This window comes from Pistacia vera, unplaced genomic scaffold, assembly GCF_008641045.1.
Source record: "Pistacia vera cultivar Batoury unplaced genomic scaffold, PisVer_v2 Contig1220, whole genome shotgun sequence".
Classification (NCBI taxonomy): Eukaryota; Viridiplantae; Streptophyta; class Magnoliopsida; order Sapindales; family Anacardiaceae; genus Pistacia; species Pistacia vera.
The window spans coordinates 3947-22911 of NW_022195272.1; the positions used below are offsets into that span (position 1 = coordinate 3947).

General features: G+C 34.9%; 1 protein-coding gene and 1 non-coding gene across 2 annotated transcripts; one reads left to right on the top strand and one right to left on the bottom strand.

Moving 5' to 3' along the window:
• Positions 1 to 1891: 1891 nt before the first annotated feature.
• LOC116115540 lies at positions 1892 to 1998 on the top strand. Its single transcript, XR_004125679.1, has one exon. It is a non-coding gene; the product is annotated as a small nucleolar RNA R71 (small nucleolar RNA).
• An 8734-nt stretch (positions 1999 to 10732) lies between these two features.
• On the bottom strand, positions 10733 to 12172 carry LOC116115519 (UPF0481 protein At3g47200-like). Its single transcript, XM_031401664.1, has one exon. The coding sequence runs from the start codon at positions 12170 to 12172 to the stop codon at positions 10733 to 10735; it is 1440 nt and encodes a 479-aa protein (XP_031257524.1).
• Positions 12173 to 18965: the final 6793 nt, after the last annotated feature.

Sequence of the window (18965 nt, forward strand, 5' to 3'; positions counted from 1 at the left end):
CTCCTGAACATTTTCCTTGCACTGAAGCTTCATTTGCTGATGATTTTTGAACCGAGCAATCCATCTCTTGGAAAGATACATGCTCGATCTTGACCCATCTTGGAATGTAGTGTAACTTTCTGGGTTATGGTTCTCATCCTCGATTTGATTCGACTTGACCATGCATCCCCTAATGTGCGAATTAGAATTGTCAAGTTGGGAAGTTTCCATTATTGACTCATCCATCGAGTCAATTTTTAAACATGACTCTCGCTTCGGTGGAACTTTCATCTACTCAAGGACATTAAATGTCACTTCTTCATCTTGCATCCTCATGATCAACTTCCCTTCTTGTACGTCGATTAGGGCTCTTCCAGTAGCCAGAAATGGTCATCCCAGGATAAGGGGGATCTCCTTGTCTTCTTCCATATCCAATACAAAGAAATCTGCCAAAAAAATAAACTTGTCCACCTTAACCAATACATCTTCAACAATGCCTCTCGGATGCTTGATAGATCTATCTACAATTTGTAAGCACATGGTTGTCAGCTTTACTTCACCAATTCCTAGTTTCCTAAAAACAGAAAAAGGCATAAGATTTATACTTGCACCCAAATCACACAAAACTCTATAAAAAGTAATATTTCCTATAACACAAGAGATAGTAAAACTCCTTGGATCCTTGAGTTTCGATGGTAGCTTTTTCTGTAGAATGGTGCTCTACTCCTCCGTAAGCATCACGGTTTCCTCCTCTTCCAATTTACTTTTATTTGACAAAATGTCCTTGAGAAATTTCCCGTAGCTCGGCATCTGTTGCAAGGCATCTGCAAAAGAAATGTTAATATGTAGTTTTTTAAATACCTCAAGAAATTTAATGAACTGCTTATCCTGATTTTCTTTTCTTAGCCTCTAAGGAAAAGACACCGGAGGACTGTGATGTGCTAATCCTAGTGGTATCTCGGGAACTGGGACTTTTCCTTTCCTTTGCTTTTGTTCATCTTTCCTAATCCTGGTCAGTTTTTCTTCAGCAATGATCTCTTCATCCACTTCTTCATCCAAATCTTCCTTCGTTGTACTTAGTGGACTTTCATCCTTCCTTCTTTTCTCAACCTTTCCCAAGACTGTTCCACATCTTAAGGGTATTGCATTCACTTGTTCTCATGGATTTGTTACTGTGTTGCTTGGTAGGGAACCCTGTGGTCTATCATTTAGCTTATCGGCCAATTGGCCCACTTGTACCTCCAAGTTCCGAATGGATGCCCCTTGGTTTCTGAAATTCACCCTGGTCTCATTCATGAAACTTGTGGTCTCTTGCATTAACTTTCCAAACATATCCTCCAGTTTTGTCATTCTTTGCTCTCCTGGTTGATTGTTCACCCCTGCTTGGTTGTTTGGCATTGCTCTTTGGTTCCATTGATTGTTCTGCTGATTCTGATTGCCCCAAGATAGGTTCAGATGATTCCTCCAACCAGGATTATACGTGTTAGAGAACAGATTATTTGGTTGTCTTTGATTTCCTGCCAAGTAGTTAACCTATTCTGATGATGTAGACGCTGAAGCAAACGTGTTCCCCACTTAACATTCACTGCTCACATGACTACCTACACAAAAATCACAAGTTAGTTGAGGTGCTTGAATAGAGTTTACCTGTATACTTCCCAACTGTTTCTGAAGTGCTGTGAGTTGGGCTGAAATGGTCGTGTACGCATCAACTTCATAAAGACCCATAGATTTCTTTGGCTGCATCCTCTCATTAGGTCTTTGATAATTGTTGCTTTCCAATACTTCAAGCAACTCACAGGCCTCTTCAAATGTCTTATTTTGTAATGCTCCTCCCGATGCTGCATCCACCATAGTTTGCACATTATCCATCATTCCATTATAAAACGTTTGGACTTGCATCCAAATTGGCAACCCATGGTGTGGACACATCCTCATTAGTTCCTTGTATCTTTCCCAAGCATCATATAGAGATTCAGACTCTTCCTGTAGAAACAATGTGATATCATTTCTCATCTTCGTAGATTTTGCTGGAGGAAAGAATTTGGTCAGGAACTTCTGTGCTAATTCCTTACAGGTTGCAATCGTGCCCAGTGATAGTGCCATTAACCATGCCTTTGCTTTGTCCCTCAATGAAAAAGGGAACAATCTCAATCTAATGGCGTCATCTGACACTCATTTGGACTTGAAGGTATCACAAATCTCTAAAAAGTTTGCTATGTGTAGATTTGGATCTTCCTTCAAATCCCCTTTAAATTGTATCGACTGCTGGATCATCTAGATGATTGTCGGCTTTATTTCGAAAGTGTTGACTGATACTGCTGGTCTAGTTATACTTGACCCACTGCCATCAACTAAGGGAATTGAAAATTCCCTTAATGTTCTATTTTCTACCATCTCAACAACTACGGCCTCTCATTCTCTTCTTTCTGTGTTAAGTTTTCTTGCGGTTCTTTCAATTTCTAGATCAATAGGAACCACTGGCTTACATCTAGCTCTTCACATAAACTACACAGAAAGAAAAAAAAAATGAGATCACAATCTAACAGAAAAGAACAACAAAAATTAAACTAATAAACACTTAAACAAAAATAAAACGGAAATAAAGCTCCAATCTAGCTAACTCAAGAAAAATTCAATGTTAACACACAAATCAATTCCCGAAAACGGCGCCAAAAACTTGATGCATTGTAATTACAATTTAGAACATGTTATTTATGCATCATTTATTAATTGCTTAAATACGAATAACAAATAACTTAGGATTTTTCTTCTGGCCAAAATGGTGAAAAAAAGAACGCGAATATATAATTAAATAATGTAACAGGTGTGCATTTGTACCTGAATATTTCGACCGGAAATTAATAAGTAATCGATAGCACCAGAGCCCTCTCAAATATATATTCTAATCACAGAGAAATGCCAATTAAACTTATGGTATCTATATATATATGACATACTTCCATCTCGGTAATGTGCTTATTTAACACGCGAACGTCCAACAGTCAAGGAAGACTATAGCTAATTAAGTCAACACTTGTGTCCCACGTGAAGACTTCACCTGGGCTAAAGCCTTTTAACCAGTGTACAGGCCTAAACTGAAGGACTAAAAGATCTAGTGTAATTTCATCCAATGTTTATCCAAGACTGAACGTTCACCTGTATTTCATGCGGTGCTTTAATATTCTCTTAAAGCACATGTTGACTTTCACCAATTTTCTGATAAGTAAGACTCACTTCAATTAAGTGGGGTTTACTTAATTAATATAAAATTATTTAATTAAAAAAATATGTTAAATGCCACATCAACTCAACGCGACAAATCTTATCTAAGTTTTGCTGGATAATTGATAGTCATTTTTTTGATAATAGTCGATATTTCTAAAAGAGAACACTATATAAATTTAACTTTAAATAATAAAATTATATGTAAAAAGTTATAATCCAAAGTTATAACATATTGTGTGTTAACGCACATTAATTAAAAAATAATTATTTGTTACTCATCCTTTAATAAATGTGTACTTAGGTCAATAATCATATTAATTAGAATTTCACTTTGTAAATAGAAAATTTACTAAACAAATAAAATTGTTTACAATCACGGATCGCATTCCTGTTATTTGCAACCACTTTTATCATTAATTTTTTTTTTAGTTTTTTAAAAATGTATATTCTTTCAACTTATTTAGGTTGAAAGTATTAGGTAGTATTTGATTTGTAGAAATGATTGAGAATAATAATCCAATACGATTTTCATTCTTAGATTGTAATATATTTCATCCATTAGTTAAAAAGGAGATAAAGTCAGCCACTAGATCCTATTTCAATTTTTAAAAAAATATAGATAAAGTAAAGGCACGTTAAATATAATGAAAAGAATGATGAAATAAGATTTCACTTATGTCACAGCATGAAATCTTTATTTTATAAATATATTGTTGATGCTTGATTTCTAACACCACCATTCGCACTACAAAGTGTTAAGTTGACCTAAAATTACACATGAATGGAAAATAAGTAATAAATGGGAGATGATTTTTAAAGTGTTCGGATACTCAAAGCGAATCCTACGTCCACTTCCATTTTATAAATGAGAGATTACAATCAAGTCGTGTTATAGTGATCAGACAGTAGAAATACAGAGAGGGAGAGTGAGTGTTTTTTTGTATCTGAACCCGAAAAGAGAGAGGGAGCCCTCTGCTTATATAAGATTTTTGAGTATGATTATAATCAATAAGCGTGGTGCCGTACAATTTCTACCTCTGCTTCCCATTGGCTGATTGTTGAGGAGATATCCTTAAATCACGTAGGGCTTGGCAGGTGGGTGACTCCTAGCCACTCGCAAACCAATTACGAAAGACCCCCTTCTTTACTGATATTTATTTAAATCCACGTTCCAATACAGGTTCCTACTCGGGTACTTGGACAATTCCAAGATAGGTTCCATTCAGGGTACCCAGGCGGGTAACCACTAGGGTACCCGTTTCAGGTTCCCATCATAAGTTTCGATTCCGGTTCTAGTTTTGGTTCCTACACATATAGAATCGGAATCGCACCTGCATAATAACGGTTCCAAAAAAAAATTGGAAAGAAACAAACCTACCCCCACAATGTCGGTTCTGGTAGGTTCCTATTCTGGTTCTACCCACTACCCATGCTCACCCCTGCCCTATCATTTTGTATAGATGACCTTATAAATTCTTTGTAAATGAAAAGTAGATTACAAAAAAACTCCCAATTCATCAAATAATTAAACTTCGTTCTTTCTTTTGAGCTATCAAACTAAACCCTTCTTTATCTGATCCTAATCTGTTCTTTCTCTATTGCCCATAACTGATTCAACAAACTACTTTCAATTTTTTTCCTAAATTTATTTCCTTTACCACTCAATACAGTTTTCTCCCACCTACCAACCGACAAGCCACTTTTTAACTTATTAGCTTTATAAATTTTTATAGTAGTTATGACTTCCAATTATATTAATAATATTATTGTATACATAGATTATTGTTATTGTTTGGTTTATTTAAGCACATAGCTTATTTGTTGCACTTTTCTCTATCTTGTAACAATATATAGTTGTTTTGAAATAGTATCAGAGATATTTCAAAATAAATCAACAGTGATCCCATCAACAATGATCCCATCATTTGAATAAGAGAAATATTGTTGATTCAAGTAAAGCGTGATTTGATTTGCGAGATCTTCCTATGGATTCGGCCATCCATGCTTAATGATGCGTTGTATTACAACATGTAATGTGTAGCAAGTGACACTAGTCGCAAAAGTAATAGAGTCATGAGTGAGTATCGTTCCCAAGGATTGTTGTTATCAATGATTTTCCTATTTTTTCATGTTGGAAAACCGAAAATTGTTTTGTTTATGGGAGAGATTAGAACTAAACTGAAAACAACTACTAAGTATAACTAATTAATGAAAGCAAGATTTAAAGGACGAGTAATATCAATTTAAGCAAACGGTTAGGGTTGGACTTCATCGGACTCTATGGATTAATTCTGTAGATTATGCTACTTCTACACTCACATGCACGGATTGTAAATCGATTCCCTAAGTTTTAAAACATACTTCTCAGACTATGAATTCCTACCTTTCCCTATTAACTTCCGCACCCAAATTTGAAGATTAATAGTTCCAAGTTCATTAGCTAATGGAATCCTAGCTTATTTTCATTGATTCTCAAACCTATCTCTAGCGTTCATACTACATAGTGATTACCCAAGAAGCTCAACATGATTCATTTCTCATCTCATCATTGTCACACATAAAATCAGAATAACCACACAATCTATGCAATAGATGTAAAAGCAACAACAATCAATTGATTAATCCTAAAAAACTGAATTACATCAAAACCTTAACCCAAAATGGGTTGTTCATAACTAAATTACACAACATGCAAGAAAAACAGTAAACATAGCAGTCAACATATTGAAACAAGAGAAAAGAACAGATCTTCCCCTAGTTGAGAATCCACAGATTAATCTCAAATCTTTTCCCTTTCTCTCGCCAAAATGTCAAACTCATTAAAACAAAACCAAACTAGGCGACCATAGACGACCCCCTCTCAAAATGGCAAAGTTTCTATATATAGTTCACCCAAGAACCTAAAACTTTCCTAAAATAAAACTGTGTGTTTGGAGAAACAAATTTCGTAGACTTCGTCGTGCAAAGAGAATTTCATCGCGCGATGAGCTCAGTGGAATCTCGTGCTTACTTCTTGCGTCGCGCGAAGAATAACCTTGCCGCGGCGACCTTCTGAAAATTCTGAATTTATAGAATTGCCCTCCTTGCTTCCTTGCTTGAATCTTTGATCTTCGAATGTTTCCCATGGGAACAAGCTTCATAGTGCTTCAACTCCGCTCAGAACTTCCCCAATATTGAGATTCATTACTTCTGGTCCAAAAACTCCAATGCTCCCTTATTGCTCAAATACACATTTTGGCCTGAAATAGAAATATGGGGAATTAAGTAGCAATTCAGGCATAAACAAAACTAAGAAGTATCCAAAATCCGCCAAAAAGCCTAAATAAAACTAGTATATCCGCGGTTATCATACCCCCAACAAAGACATGCTCATCCCGGAGCATCAGGTACAAAACACGACATAGAAAAAAACGACTAACAAACAAAAACACAAAACACAAAATCGAAATGAAATTAGAAACATGGACTCAACTTAACACAACGACCTGCCCTAGATTTTATATAAGTCTCAAAGATTTTGAAAAATTATTATTAGAAAATGTTCACAACTCCAAGAAGTTATAAGTTGCATTGACGTCTTTCTCTATGGTCCTTCGAGTAGTGATCCCCACTTCAGTCCATATTCCACCTTCTGCGATTATTTTATGCAACAATACAAAGTTATCAAATGGCAACAGACCCATAGGCTAGTATCGAACTCATCTCCACTAATGGGATTAGACATCACTAAAGATCAAAAGGTCTTTATAGGCTTGTAACGTTTGGCTCGGTTAGTAGGCTTCCAAGAAAGGAAGGATATAACAGCAAGAGAACTCGGTTCCTTTAAGCAAAACACCAAGACTTATATCAACTTCCATTTTCTTTCTCAACCACCACTCAAGATGTCAACCATTTTAAACCCTCAAACATGTGCACTTCTCATTTTGCTATTGCATGCATTCTCAAATTTTTTTTTTTTAATTAGCAACAATGTCTTTATTGAGGTTATTAACCCCTTCTTATTCTCTTGTCTTCCTTCACAACCCCCAACTAATCTTTTAGTTGGTAGCCTCTTACACAACTCTCAAGCTCTTTTGTGTTTGCCTTAGGTTTAGAATTCTCTTAAGGTTGCGAACGGTGTTTAGGGTGAAAGGTTTGGCATTATTGGTTGCCACAAGAAATGGCAACGATGATTTCATAAGGCTCGAAGGGGTCACTAGGGATAAAATTATGGTCGGTTGGAAGGCTCCACCATTTCGAAAAACTGCTTAGACAACTTCCTCAATAATGTCTATTCCTAGAATTTCACCCAAACACTTCTCACTAGTTCTAAGTCCACCAACATTATCAACTTTACCTAACCACATAAAATGAATCTAAGCATGCCGAAATAATGAAAATGGTGGGTTGAACCACTTAACAACCTCAAGAAATTAGTCACCCAACATAAACTGAGCATGCTAACATTTTTCAACATAGAATCCCAATAATCCTATTCTCATCTAGATACGACTTGTAATTCACCATTACATAACACACACAAACATGAAACAACTAAACACAAATAAAAAATTTTTCAAATTTTTCCTACCCCCAACTAAAGATGACATTGTCCCCAATGTCACATTAGCACAATTCAGAAAGAAAAACGAATTTCAACAAAGTACAATAGTTCCCCTGATTAGTCCGTGAATTCAGAATTTCGCTCATGCATGTACACCCGTTTCACTTGGCTTTCTCATCCCCATAATTTGTAAACAATTGAAATTATGTGTGTCCACTATGTTTAAAAATTTCACTGACTAATCTATGTTACCATCCTAAATCTCGCCCTTCCACAACTAAGTAGTTCAAACAAAATTAACAATCCAAACAAAAAGAAAATTAGTTCAAGTACAAAATAAAAGACAATACACTAAAAATAAAAATAAACTAAAAACAGTGCTCAGTTTTATTTCTTTGGCCTCCTCCTCTTCTTCCGTTGTCGTCAATCTTCTTCTTCGACGCCCCTCCATTCATCAAATCCCAGTCTGCCCATTAGCTTGAAGTATCAATGTCTAGCTGTGCAGCACTTGTTCCATATCTACATCTCCAGTCTGCTCTACTAGCCAACCCTAACGTCATTCCTTTGTTTCATCTTGCCACAAATCTTACAGTAGCTCCTTTATTTGGATGTCAACTGGATGATGTGGTAGCTTCTGTGGTTCTCTCATCTTTTGTCCGGATCTGGGTCCTTCACTGGGTGGCCGACTCAAGATGCTTTTTATAGTAGTTGGGTTCGAGGACTGGTGCAGGATAATAGTGGGTTCATCATTCGACTTCTCTATTCCCTCGAGTGCACCAGCTCGGTGATGATGATGTGGGAAAGAGAAGCTCCCTCCACCCTGGTTGCTGGGCATTCTATATACTCGTCATGATAATATCCCACAATCCATTTTTTTTTTCCGGTGGCAAAAATAAACGCAACACTGCCTTTTCAAAAGTTACTGAACTATATGTGTCCCAATCTCATCCTCGCACCCAAGTACTGCCACAACAACCATCGTATCAGATCATTTTCCTTATGCACTTCTTCCCTTATTCGAATCTCCCAGGGTATCCGTTTTTTGCTATGACCTTAAGTATCTCATCCTCTTTAATTTTTTCTTCTAATTCTGATACTCATCAACGGTTAATCGAAGGCCGTTGTAAAAATCATTGATGACATTTTGCATCAATGGCACATCAATCCCCTAAAAAATACATGCCCAGGATCACACTCAGGGAGGTGACAAAAATCTCTCACTATCGCTCTATGGCCGCATGTTCAGGTTCACTCTAAAAACTCCCAACGTTCTCCCTCATCCATTGTTCGTGGCATGGCTGTGTCAATCCACACTCGACATAACACCCCCTTATCCTTCATTTGAATTGCTCCTTCATATATTGGCGAGCCGTGTCACTAAAACTCTATTGTCTATTTTTTCCTTTTCCTTACCTGGGAAGGTACCTTGAGTGGCATTTTGGTTTGCTTGGTGATACCCAAATGCACCCCCAACTAAGGATTCAACCATATTCAACTCTAAATGCCCTTTACTACTGACCAAAATCACTCCTGCAAATACACCAAAGTTTCAAAAAAAATTTTGCACTAGACCCACCAAATTCACTCTTCTTCCCACTCCAATAAAACACTCCCAAATCGAAAACCCAACCTCACTCAACACCAACAAAATCAAGATCTATACTCTTTTAATCAATATCATACACAAACTTCACCAAAGATCCACAACCAACTTATTCACACAATATTTCAAACTTAAAGCACTGAAATCAAAATTGAGTAACTTTAGATGTTGGAGAACCAGAAATCTTACAACCCAATATGTTTCACCAACCGCTTCACCATTCTTGGTCCCCATTTGCAGATCCCCCAATTTTGAAAACCAAGGGTTTTCAAAAATTTTCTTCAAATTTTTGCAAAAATCCTTGCTAAAAATGATTTGTTTCGGTGTTTATGAGGGTTAAGAAGTGAGGTATAGGTGCGAAATTCACTGAGAAACTCTGGATTAAGGTGGAAGTGTGTGGCTCTCGGATGCTTTTGGAAGTTTTTCGCGAAAATGAGAGTTGCGATGAACTATTTATATTAACAATCGTTCTTCCGCCACGGCGAAATTCTTATTTTGTAACAATATTCAACCCAGTTGATGCCGTAGCGAAGAAAAAATGTTTCGCCGCGGCGAATTCCCTTATTCAATTTCGCTTACCCTGTCTGCTGTGGCTAAGAAAATTGTTTGCCATGGCAAAAAATTCTAGATGAGCACGTCGCCTCGGCGAAAGAACAATTTTGCCGTGGGGGTCTGGGACTTTTTGATTCCTCTTCTGCAAAATGTATTCGCCGTGGCGAAAACTGTAAATTTTTCCTTTTCGCCTTAGTTCGATATTTCACTCGAAACACCTAAAAACACACAAACTTACAAATCATTCTAATCATAAGAAAACTAACAATTTAAAAACAACAAACAAATGAAAAACAATGGAACCACTTAGTTTGCCTCCCAAGCAGCGCTGTTTTATATTCAGAAGCTCGACTTTCTCAAGTCCTCATTCATATCCAGGCCATCCGATGGCATCTCCCTGAACTTTCCTTGCACTGAAGCTTCATTTGCGATGAATTTTTGCCGAGCAATCCATCTCTTGGAAAGATACATGCTCGATCTTGACCCATCTTGGATTGTGTAACTTTCCTGGTTTGGTTCTCATCCTCGATTTGTTCGACTGACCATGCCTCCCCTAATTGCGAATTAGAATTGTCCAGTTGGAATAAAAACCTAAGAGATGGTTATGGTAAATGATTAAACATATAAACATATATAAAAAGTGAATAATATATAAATAGCAAGACTTTATTATTAATTATACAATCGACAAAGCTTCAAATGCAACATAATGAATTAATCTAATACATCTATCTGAGGAAAGAATTCGCTGCACTTATTAAAGTGAGTAGCAAGCCTATAGCAGCCGCAACAGTTGCTGTACCTCTCCAACGGTCTTTGAAATGCATCTATTTGACCCATTGCCCGACAGAACATATGACTTGTATAATAGTGAGTATCATGAGTACAGTAGCTGAAACAGTTGCTGACATTCTCGCGAAATCGCTGCAATAAATTCTTTTCAAGATTGCCTTTCGCTGGTTCCAAAGATAATAATGGTGCGCATTCAGTGCCGGAACAGTCTCATAGTAAGAATGTTTATTTACAGGCGTATGTGAGCAAAGTTTGCTAAACAAACTTACTAATGCCATTTTCTCGCCCAGATAATTGGAAATAATTCCCTCCTTAACAAGCAAATCCACATCGCTTTTAGTATCGATAAGAGAGTCTAGTAGTCCAACATAATCACAAACGGGAGTATTATCTACATAATGACATTGCTCCAAAGCCATTATGTTCCCAAGTATAGTTTCTGTCTCGTCATAAACTCTTAAATGTGGTATTATTAACTTTTTTGCTTCAAATCTTATATCAAGTAAGCACTGATGCGTAGTCTTAAACTTCACTCCTGATTCATGTAGCTTCGCCGCACAGGGTAAATGAAATTCAGAATATTCACGATCATTACATTTCTTCTCCGGGTAGCCTTTCAGTAGAGCACTTCTTCGCAAATCGGTGAAATGTTTAATCTCTTCTAGGTGAGGTACACTATCAAACATCTGATCCCTGAAGAATTTAAAACAAAGATCAATGAAGGAAGGGCTTCGGTCAACTAATTTGTATAATCCCTCAAGTAAAAAATATGGAAGTTGATTTTCCAGTAATTGCAAGTCCATCTTTAAAGCAATGTTTTCTGCTGGTATAGCTAACCAAAAGTCACTTCTATTCCTCTCATGATTCCTCAAGAGCAGCTCTATGATAAAAATAGCATCACGTAGAATCATCATTACATATTCATGACTCTGAAGCTCACAGGTCTCTGCATAACAATTTCGTATCTGTTGCTCGTTTTCTTTGATGAAGGCTAAAACTTGATCACGTTTCCCAGGAGTTGTTCGTTCGAAAAACTTTCTTTCATATCTCTCTTTTTGCTTTTCCATGTCTTTCATTTTTTCTTTACGGAAGTGAAAAGGGCCTATTGAAATTACTCGAGGAGTGTAGGCTTCTTCGTTGACTTTACGAATATTTTTCGGGACTCTACAAATACAACACTCAGGACCAGGCTCCAAGTCTCCGTTCATGTTAATTATCCAATCGTTATGCTCAACCTCAGCCTCTTCGAGCAACTCAGCCTCATGGGCCTGCGTCGGATGGAGCGCACCCTCATAGGTTATCAACTGGCTCTTATGGACCAAAATCGGATGGAACTCAGCGTCTTGGGCCAACTCAGCCTCATGGACTTTAGCGTCTTGGGCCAACTCAGCCTCATGGACTTTAGCCGCTTGGACCAACTCAGCCTCATGGACTTTAGCCTCTTGGACCTGAGTCGGATGGAACTCAGCCTCCATGCTTTTACTGTGGTAAATCCTAGTTAATTAATAACATAACAGACAATGATATAACTAAACCTGAGATCATTTTGTCTTTGATTACAAGAAATATTATTCAGAATTAATTTTATGAATATATTAAATAAGACAAATTGTGCATGAATTATATATATATATATTATATCCCTTGAGTTATATCTAAATCTTTGGAAAAAAAAAAAAAAAAACCCTTACATATTGATAATTACTTTAAACCCGTAACGTTAGGATTCTTTCATAGTTTTAACAGGATAAAAGTTGAAAGAGTAAAGACCCAAAATTTTTTATAATTATTAAGCGTTAAAACGCTTACACCCTTTAAGCTCCAAAAATTATCATATGGTCTAGACCACACGATTTTAAATTAATAATAAAATTAAAAAAAATAACAATTTTTTTTAATTAATAATATAATTATGCGCAAAATGATCATAAAGTACTGTTAACATTAACAGCATCAATTACAGGTAATAACTAAAGGGTATAATTGAAATTTCAGTTTTATTTACAATATTTTAAGGCTTAATTTCATGATTAATACTTCAAGTTTTGATGAGGAAAAAAAATTGACCACAGTTATTTCGGATATCATCAATTAACCCCATCTATTAACCAACAAATGAAAACCTAACTTCTTTTAATTATCAATTTCTCTCCATTTTCCCATTAACCAAACACAAATTTACTTTCTCTTCATTTTTTCAACCTTCACTAGCTTTTCATTTTCTCATTAACCAAACAAAGAAAAGTTATAATACACTAAAATACCAAACCATGCCAAAAAATTTATAACATGTTATTTATGCATCATTTATTAATTGCTTAAATTACGAATAACAAAATAACTTAGGATTATTTCTTCTGGGCCAAAATGGTGAAAATAAAGAACGCGAATATATAATTAAAATAATGTAACAGGTGTGCATTTGTACCTGAATATTTCGACCGGAAATTAATAAGTAATCGATAGCACCAGAGCCCTCTCAAATATATATTCTAATCACAGAGAAATGCCAATTAAACTTATGGTATCTAATATATATATATATGACATACTTCTCATCTCGGTAATGTGCTTATTTAACACGCGAACGTCCAACAGTCAAGGAAGACTAGTAGCTAATTAAGTCAACACTTGTGTCCCACGTGGAAGACTTCACCTGGGCTAAAGTCTTTTAACCAGTGTACAGGCCTTAACTGAAGGAACTAAAAGATCTAGTGTAATTTTCAATCCAATGTGTTATACAAGACTGAACGTTCACCTGTATTTCATGCGGTGCTTTAATATTCTCTTAAAGCACATGTTGACTATTCAACAATTTCTGATAAGTAAGACTCACTTCAATTAAGTGGGGTTTACTTAATTAATATAAAATTTATTTAATTAAAAAAATATGTTAAAATGCCACATCAACTCAAACAGGCGACAAATCTTATCTAAGGTTGGCTTGGATAAATTAGATAGTCATTTTTTATTGATAATAGTCGAATATTTCTAAAAGAGAACAACTATATAAATTTAAAACTTTAAATAATAAAATTATATGTAAAAAAGTTATAATCCAAAGTTTATAACATATTGTGTGTTAACGACACATTAATTATAAAAAATAATTATTTGTTACATCATCCTTTAATAAATGTGATACTTTAGGTCAATAATCATATTAATTAGAATTTCAACTTTGTAAATAGAAAATTTACTTATAACAATAAAATTGTTTACAATCACGGATCGCATTCCTGTTATTTGCAACCACTTTTATCATTAATTTATTTTTTTCTAGTTTTTTAAATGTATATTCTTTCAACTTATTTTAGGTTGAAAGTATTAGGTAGTATTTGATTTGTAGAAATGATTGAGAATAATAATCCAATACCGATTTTCATTCTTAGATTGTAATATATTTCAATCCATTAGTTAAAAAGGAGATAAAGTCAGCCACTAGATCCATATTCAATTTTTAAAAAAATATAGATAAAGTAAAGGCACGTTAAATATAATGAAAAGAATGATGAAATAAGATTTCACTATTATGTCACAGCATGAAATCTTTATTTTATAAATATATTGTTGATGCTTGATTTCTAACACCAACTATTCGCACATACAAAGTGTTAAGTTGACCTAGAAATTACACATGAATGGAAAATGAAGTAAATAAATGGGAGATGATTTTTAAAGTGGTTCGGATACTCAAAGCGAATCCTACGTCCACTTCCATTTTATAAATGAGAGATTACAATCAAGTCGTGTATAGTGATCAGACAGTAGAAATACAGAGAGGGAGAGTGAGTGTTTTTTGTTATCTGAATCCCGAAAATGAGAGGGGAGCCCTCTGCTTATAGTAAGAGATTTTTGAGTAATGATTATAAATCAATAAGCGGGTAGGTGCCGTACAATTTCTACCCTGCTTCCCATTGGCTGATTGTTGAGGAGATATCCTTAAATCACGTAGGGCTTGGCAGGTGGGTGACTCCTAGCCACTCGCAAACCAAATTACGAAAGACCCCCAATTCTTTACTGATATTTTATTTAAATCCACGTTCCAATACAGGTTCCTACTCGGGTACTTGGACTCAATTCCAAGATAGGTTCCATTCAGGGTACCCAGGCGGGTAACCACTAGGGTACCCGTTTCAGGTTCCCATCATAAGTTTCGATTCCGGTTCTAGTTTTGGTTCCTACACATATAGGAATCGGAATCGCACCTGCATAATAACGGTTCCAAAAAAAAATTGGAAACGAAACCTACCCCCACAATGTCGGTTCTGGTAGGTTCCGATTCTGGTTCTACCCACTACCCATGCTCACCCCTGCCCATATCATTTTGTATAGATGACCTTATATAAAGTCTTTGTAAATGAAAAGTAGATTACAAAAAAACTCCAATTCATCAAATAAGTTAAACTTTCGTTCTTCTTTTTGAGCTATCAAAACTAAACCCTTCTTTATCTGTATCCTAGATCTGTTCTTTCTCTATTGCCCATAACTGATTCAACAAACTACGTTTCAATTTTTTTCCTAAATTTTATTTCCTTTATCCACTCAAATACAGTTTTCTCCCACCTACCAAGCCGACAAGCCACTTTTTTAACTTATTAGCTTTATAAATTTTTATAGTAGTTATGACTTCAATTATATTAATAAATATTATTGTATACATAGATTATTGTTATTGTTTGGTTTATATTAAGCACATAGCTTATTTGTTGCATTTTTCTCTATCATGTAACAATATATAGTTGTTTTGAAATAGTATGCAGAGATATTTCAAAATAAAATCAACAGTGATCCCATCAACAATGATCCCATCATTTGAATAAGAGAAAAATATTGTTGATTCAAGTAAAAGCGTGGATGTTGATTTGCGAGATCTTCCTATGGATTCGGCCATCCATGCTTAATGATGCGTTGTAATTACAACATGTAATGTGTAGCAAGTACACTAGTCGCAAAAAGTAATAGAGTCATGAGTGAGTATCGTTCCCATGAGGATGTTGTTAATCAATGATTTTCCTATTTTTTCATGTTGGAGAAACCGAAAATTGTTTTGATTTATGGGAGAGATTAGAACTAAACTGAAAACAAAACTACTAAGTATTAAAAACTAATTAATGAAAGCAAGATTTAAAGGACGAGTAATATCAATTTAAGCAAACGGTTAGGGTTTTGACTTCATTCGGACTCTATGGATTAATTCTGTAGATTATGCTACTTCTACACTCACATGCACGGATTGTAAATCGAATTCCCTAAGTTTTAAAACATACCTTCTCAGACTATGAATTCCTACCTTTCCCTATTAAACTTCCGCACCCAACAATTTGAAGATTAATAGTTCCAAGTTCATTAAGCTAATGGAATCCTAGCTTGATTTCATTGATTCTCAAACCTATCTCTAGCGTTCAATACTACAATAGNTCGCACCTGCATAATAACGGTTCCAAAAAAAAATTGGAAACGAAACCTACCCCCACAATGTCGGTTCTGGTAGGTTCCGATTCTGGTTCTACCCACTACCCATGCTCACCCCTGCCCATATCATTTTGTATAGATGACCTTATATAAAGTCTTTGTAAATGAAAAGTAGATTACAAAAAAACTCCAATTCATCAAATAAGTTAAACTTTCGTTCTTCTTTTTGAGCTATCAAAACTAAACCCTTCTTTATCTGTATCCTAGATCTGTTCTTTCTCTATTGCCCATAACTGATTCAACAAACTACGTTTCAATTTTTTTCCTAAATTTTATTTCCTTTATCCACTCAAATACAGTTTTCTCCCACCTACCAAGCCGACAAGCCACTTTTTTAACTTATTAGCTTTATAAATTTTTATAGTAGTTATGACTTCAATTATATTAATAAATATTATTGTATACATAGATTATTGTTATTGTTTGGTTTATATTAAGCACATAGCTTATTTGTTGCATTTTTCTCTATCATGTAACAATATATAGTTGTTTTGAAATAGTATGCAGAGATATTTCAAAATAAAATCAACAGTGATCCCATCAACAATGATCCCATCATTTGAATAAGAGAAAAATATTGTTGATTCAAGTAAAAGCGTGGATGTTGATTTGCGAGATCTTCCTATGGATTCGGCCATCCATGCTTAATGATGCGTTGTAATTACAACATGTAATGTGTAGCAAGTACACTAGTCGCAAAAAGTAATAGAGTCATGAGTGAGTATCGTTCCCACAAGGATTGGTTGTTAATCAATGATTTTCCTATTTTTTCATGTTGGAGAAACCGAAAATTGTTTTGATTTATGGGAGAGATTAGAACTAAACTGAAAACAAAACTACTAAGTATTAAAAACTAATTAATGAAAGCAAGATTTAAAGGACGAGTAATATCAATTTAAGCAAACGGTTAGGGTTTTGACTTCATTCGGACTCTATGGATTAATTCTGTAGATTATGCTACTTCTACACTCACATGCACGGATTGTAAATCGAATTCCCTAAGTTTTAAAACATACCTTCTCAGACTATGAATTCCTACCTTTCCCTATTAAACTTCCGCACCCAACAATTTGAAGATTAATAGTTCCAAGTTCATTAAGCTAATGGAATCCTAGCTTGATTTCATTGATTCTCAAACCTATCTCTAGCGTTCAATACTACAATAGTGATTACCCAAGAAGCTCAACATGATTCATTTCTCAATCTCATCATTGTCAACAAATAAAATCAGAATAACCACACAATCTATGCAATAGAATGTAAAAGCAACAACAATCAATTGATTAATCCATAAAAATCTGAATTACATCAAAACCTTAACCCAAAATGGGTTAGTTCATAACTAAATTAACACAAATAGCAAGAAAAACAGTAAACATAGCAGTCAACATATTGAAACAAAGAGAAAAGAACAGAGATCTCCCCTAGTTGAAGAATCCACAAGATTAATCTCAAATCTTTTCCCTTTCTCTCCCAAAATGTCAAAACTATGCTAAAACAAAACCAAAAACTAGGCGACCATAGACGACCCCTCTCAAAATGGCAAAGTTTCTATTATATAGTTCACCCAAGAACCTAAAACTTTCCTAAAATAAAATTGTACGTTTTGGAGAAAACAAAATTCCACAGACTTCGCTGCGGTGAAGAAAGAATTTCGTCGTGGTGAAGAGCTAAAGTGGAATCTCGTGCTTAGCTTTTTTTGCTGCAGCAAAGAATAACCTTCGCCGTGGCAAACCTTCTCGAAAAATTCTGAATTTATAGAATTGCCCTCCACTTGCTTCCTTGCTTGAATCTTCGATCTTCGATGCTTCCCCATGGGAACAAGCTTCATAGTGCTTCAACTCCGCTTTAGAACTTTCCCAAATCTTGAGATTCATTTACTTCTAGGTCCAAAAACTCCAATCCGCTCCTTATTCACTCAAAATACACATTTTGGCCTGAAATAGAAAATATGTGGAATTAAGTAGCAATTCAGGCATAAACAAACTAAGAAGTATCCAAAATCCGGCCAAAAAGCCTAAATAAAACAGTATAATCCTCGGATTATCACTTAAGACCTTGAATTTTAGATTATGAAATCCCATCAAGGATAATTATAAATATATTATTTAATGAGAATTTTATAAATACAAAAATTGTACTTATTTTAATTTAAAATTATATTATTTTTTCAACTTTGACCCCCTATATTTCATTTCTAGCTATGTCTTTGCTTATAGCTATAGTTAAATCATCTTGACGACTATAACAAGTCAATAATTAATACGATATGAAATAGCCAACAGCTATCTGCAAGTAAGTTAATGCATGAGGGCTGTAAAAATAAAAGCTTCTTTTTATCCTTCAAAGAGATGACCTGTGAAATGTCAACGTGTCATTTTACTAAAATTTGTATCATTAATAAACATCTATAATTGTCACTAAAGGTGAAAAATAGAATAAAACAAAATGCGTCTATCATTTTTCTACAAGTGATATATGTACATTTGCTTCACCTAATTTTGTTTAGTGTTATTTCACCAAGTGCTTACATTTTCACCCTCAACTGATGAGCTCAAAAATTTTGATGGCCACATGTAGATGGTTATCTAGTCAATGTGGTCATACCCAATAGATAATTAACATAAATGATATACTTAAAATGGTAAAGGGATTAAAAGAAGGTAATCACATTTAAAAAAAATACAAAAAAAAAAAAAAAAAAAAAAAAGAGAAGTTGAATGAACAAGGAAGACTTCACTTGGGCTAAAGTCTCTTTTAACCAGTGTGCAGGCGGTGAAGGAGCTAAAAGAT